The sequence below is a fragment of the Penaeus japonicus genome, unplaced genomic scaffold, assembly GCF_977035675.1.
Source record: "Penaeus japonicus unplaced genomic scaffold, GWHDUDI00000001_assembly GWHDUDI00000039, whole genome shotgun sequence".
NCBI classification, from domain to species: Eukaryota; Metazoa; Arthropoda; class Malacostraca; order Decapoda; family Penaeidae; genus Penaeus; species Penaeus japonicus.
This window is the reverse complement of record NW_028234441.1, coordinates 12,874,730-12,879,907: the sequence shown is the minus strand read 5'-3', so window position 1 is coordinate 12,879,907 and position 5,178 is coordinate 12,874,730. Positions and strand designations below refer to the sequence as shown.

At 44.7% G+C, this 5,178-nt stretch overlaps 1 protein-coding gene across 2 annotated transcripts in view; it reads left to right on the top strand.

Annotated features, from left to right (window-relative positions):
- The first annotated feature begins 362 nt into the window (after positions 1-362).
- Positions 363-5,178, top strand: part of Rala (Ras-like protein A) — a 46,665-nt gene continuing 41,849 nt past the window's right edge. The window contains exon 1 of one of the 2 annotated variants that reach the window (XM_086533617.1): positions 363-576. In XM_086533617.1, the coding sequence (XP_086389743.1) occupies positions 572-576 (5 nt within the window). In that variant the 5' untranslated portion in view covers positions 363-571. The remainder of the gene's footprint in view (positions 577-5,178) is intronic. The other variant, XM_086533618.1, reaches the window with a different exon arrangement.

The window sequence follows — 5,178 nt, the reverse complement described above, 5'->3', positions numbered from 1 at the left end:
CCTCTCCCCCCTCCTCCCCTCTTCTCGAGCAACAGGTGAGCGGAAGACAGGTAGGAGGAGGAGGGGAGGGGAGGAGGGAGGTGAGGGGTTCAAGCGTAATCACGCCCCGCCCCCACAATGTCTCCTACCCTCTCTACCATCCTCCCCTCCGCTCTACTCCTCCCCCTTCCCCTTTCCACTCTCCTCCTCCCTCTTCCCCTTCCCCTTCCCCTCCCCTCCCCTCTCGCTCCCCCTCCCCCTCCCCCTCCCCAACGCGATCCCCTATCCATCCCCCGCCCTGCCTCCCTGCCTCCCTCCCTCCCTCACGCGTGTGAGTATTACGCGAGGTTCAGCCATTCAGTTGTACTCACGACGCCCGTGTGTTCGGACGTGTTTCGCGTGTGTGTGCGTGCGCGCGTTTCGATATATTGTGTTACGCATATTGTTGTATATTTCTGGATTTAAATTGCACGCTTTATCTGCGGCTCCATTAGTGACTTGATTTCTTTTTCTTCAAATATATGTATATTTATTTAATTCGCTGAGTGTTTCGTTTTTATTATATATTGTCGGACGCATCTTCGAGGACAAGATGAGGTAAGTGGAGGATGGAGATGTGACCTGATATCGAGTGCGGTCTTTGTTGTGATGTGCTAGACGGGAGGTGGGGAGAGAGAGAGAGAGAAGACAGACAGACAGACAGACAGACAGACAGACAGACAGACAGACAGACAGACAGACAGACAGACAAACAAACAGACAGGGAAAGGATGAGACCAGGCAATGAATGAAAGAATGAGACCAATGTGCATGTCTTTCTACCTCGTGTGTCAGCGCTCTCTCAAGCTACCAATAAAAATCCGGCCATTTGAAGGGATTCTTTATTTTCTGAACTCAACCTTGGGCCCTGAGTTGACCGAGAAAGGAGTTTGTTACTACGGCAACCCGTTGATTGGAGTGCTTGACGAGCGATCAATTGGCTTTTCTCGCGTCACCTAACGACGCCAAGTCGGTTTCCAAGGGAGGCTGGGGCTGGCGTGGCAGGCGAGCGCACACGCAGAAATGGGAGAGGGGAGAGAGGGAGAGGGAGAGGGAGGGGAGGGGGAGGGTGTTGATGAGGGTAGGAGTGAGGGAGAACGGGAGAGGGAGAGGGAGAGAATGCTGGTGGATGCTGTAGAATGTGTAGGGCGTTGGCGACGCAGAGTGCTGTTATTATTTTCCCTTATTGTGGTTGTCGGTCCTATTGCTTCTGCCATGGCCGGCGTGCTTTTTGCGTGCTTCTAACTGATTTTATGTATAACGACACGCACTCACTCACTCACACTCTCACTCTCTCACCCTCTCTCTCTCACTCTCTCACTCTCTCACTCTCTCACCCTCTCTCTCTCACTCTCTCGCTCTCTCTCTCTCACACACACACACACACACACACACACACACACACACACACACACACACACACACACACACACACACACACACACACACACACACACACACACACATACATACACACGCACACGCACACACACACTCACACACTCACATTTACTTTACTTTTTAAGATTTATTACCGTATTTGTTTTTGTTATACCTTTACGGTTTCATTGTTCTTGTTCATTATGAAGTGTACCTTTGTTTAGTAACAATAACTCCCCCTGTTTGCGGGTCATAGTTTTGTTCAGGGAATTGTCATAATTATAACGAGCATTGTTCTTGCCTCATTTTTATTCCTCTCGCTCGCTCGCTAGATCGCTCGCTAACTCGCTCACTCACTCACTCGCTCACTCACTCACTCATTCACTTATTCACTCATTCACTCACTCAGTAGCTTACTCGATCACTTACTCACACTCGCTCACACACTAGTTGTGCCATTTTTTATCTTCGATTTAATTTCCTTCCGACTCACGACTAGCAATTGCAACGGCAACGCGTAAATGACTGAGATTTCATTGTCACGGAACGGTTGTGCAGACGCGGGCGGACGCAAGCAAGCAAGCAAGCAGGCAGGCAGACAGGCACACCCATCTCCCCCTTCCCTTCTCAACTCCCCTTCTCCCCATCTCTCCATCTTCTCATCTTCCCCTCTTTCCTTCCCATTTCCCCCTTTCTCCCTCCCTTCTCTCTTTCCATTCTCCCTCTCTCTCTCCTCCCCATCTCCCTTTCCATTCTCCCTCTGTCTCCTCCCCTTCTCCCCTTCTCTCCCCCCCTTCTCTCCTCCTCCCCTTCTCCCCTTCCCCCCTCCACCCCCCCCATCTCCTCCGCCTGAGTAGACGTGACTCTAGTTTAACTTCCTCAATTGCAAGTTGAAAGAAGGTTGATCTAAGGTTTCATTGGGAGGATGTGGGGGAGGGAAGGGTGGTGGAACGGGGAGGGGGTAGTGGTAGGGGGGGAGGGGAGCCCCATGATGCTGATAGGGTGTAAGGGAAGAGAGAGAAGGGTTTTAGGTGGAGAGAGAGAGAGAGAGAGAGAGAGAGAGAGAGAGAGAGAGAGAGAGAGAGAGAGAGAGAGAGAGAGAGAGAGAGAGAGAGAGAGAGAGAGAGAAAGAAAGAAAGATTAGCAGTATTTGGTGAACATATATACATATATATACATGCGCAGGATATGCATCCCCTTTCTCAAACACACTATGGGAGTGTGGATACAGGACGAGGCAAAGGGAGTTAACCCGATAGAGGCAGACAAATAGACAGGCAAAAAGACAAGCAGGTAGGCAGGCAGAGACAGACAGAGACAGACAGACAGACTTAGACAGACATAGACAGAAACAGACATAGACAGAAACAGACGCGGAGATAGGCAAACAAACATAAAAACCGGCACAGCAGAAAGAAAAGTATGCAGGATGAGTACCGAGCGATGAACCACGGGCATTAGTAAGCGGAAAATCAAGTCCTGCACAGCCGACGTTCGACGAGGGTGCCTGACGCAAGCACGGGCAGGCAGGATCTGATTAGTGGAGGACGGGGGGGGGGGGGGGGGGGGGGGGGGGGGGGGGGGGGGGGGGAGGAAGTGTGGTTCTTTTAGTTTGTTTTTTTAACCCACCTGTCCTTCTGGGCCGCCGTATTCGATAATCCTATTATCCTTAGCGAGCTGAAAATCCTTTCTTTTTAAACCTGTTTAGTGTTTTTTGTTTCGTCTTCTTTGTCATTTTTGTCCTTCTTTCGTCATGTTTTTGTTGTTATTATTGCTGTTATTATTATTATTAATATTATTATCATTATTATTATTATTATTATTATTTTTATTATTATTATTATTATTATTATTATCATTATCATCATCATCATCATCATCATCATCATTATTATTGATATCATCATCATCATCATCATCATCATTATTATTATTATTTATTATCATTATTATTTTTAATATTTCTTATTTACTATTATTCTTTACATGGCTTCTTTTCTCTTTCCTCCTCTCCTTCCTTCCTTCTCTCCCTCCCTCCCTCCCTCCCTCCCTCCCTCTTCCTCCTCCTCCTCCTCCTCCTCCTCCTCCTCCTCCTCCTCCTCCTCCTCCTGCTCCTTACTTTCCATCCCTCCACACTCTCTTACACTACTTCTCATGACTGGCCCTCGCGCGGGTGACAGCGCATGGCAGTGGGAGCGGAGGGTCATGACAGATCGGGGTGGGGTGGCGGGGTGGGCTTGGGGTTGGGTGTGGGTGGGTGGGGGGGAGTGGCAGTCATGCATCACTGATCCAAGGTTGATTTGATCATTTTATTATTAATCTGGCGGAAGTTCGAGTTTACGGTCGGTCGAATAACAGTAACAGCAGCAGAAACGATGACAACTACAGCGATGACGCAACAACAACAACAACAGTGATGATGGCAGCGACAACAACTACAGCGATGACGCAACAACAACAACAAAAACAGAGATGATGGCAGCGACAACAACTACAGCGATGACGCAACAACAACAACAGCGATGACGAGAAACAAACAGCAACAACAACGAGATAATATTACGACGAACAATGACAAAAACAAAAACATGAGCTAACACAGCAACAGCAAACAAAAACAAAAACTAAGTATCAATACAATAGCAACAACAACAACCAACAACAAAAACAAGTGGTGCATTGTAGGATGAGATGTTTCCGGCTGTATGTCATTCTGCATAGGTGTATATCAGGGGCTTCTCTGTCCCTCCTGTGGGCTTTGTGGCGCTCTCTCTCTCTATCTCTCTCTCTCTCTCTTTCTTTCTCTCTCTCTCTCTCTCTCTCTCTCTCTCTCTCTCTCTCTCTCTCTCTATATTCTCTATTATATATATATATAATATATATATTATGTATGTATGTATTTATATTATATATATATATATATATATATAATATATATATATATATATATATATTATATATATATCATATATTATATATATATATATATATATATATTATATATATATATATATATATATATATATATATAATATATCTTTATATATACATAATATATAAATATATATATATATATATAAATATATAAATATATATATATATATATCTATATTATATATCATATATATATATATATATATATATATATATATATATATATATATATATATATCTCATTTTATATATATATATTATATCACACACACATTAGAGAGAGAGAGAGAGAGAGAGAGAGAGAGAGAGAGAGAGAGAGAGAGAGAATATAAAAATAAATATAATTATATATATTATATATATATATATTATATATATATATATATATAATATATATATATATATCTATATATATATATATCTTTATCACTCTCTGGCTCTCTAGCTCTCTGACGAGATATCTTGCTCTCTGGCTGCTCTCTCGCTCTTTCGCTCTTTCGTGAGTGAGTTACGTGCGTGGTTGTACGCGTATGTTTGTTAAGTATTCCTCGATTTGCATCACCCCGCTGCTCTTTCTCAATTGCTTCCCATTGCGCGGATGCTAACATTCACTTAACGTTGTTTAGCCCCGTGGTTTTGCGGCCGTGTCAGCGTCTCGTGGCGGTCTTGCCTTTGTAACTAACGAGGGTAACAGGCCTCATTTGGGGTGGGGTAGGGGTGGGGTGGGGGTAGGGATGGTAGAGGGGTTGATCTTAGGAGAGTAAACATGGATGGCTTTTGTGATTTTTTTTATGGTTGGTGACTTTTACGTTTTAAGGAGGGAGAGGGGGAGGTTTGAGGTGGGAG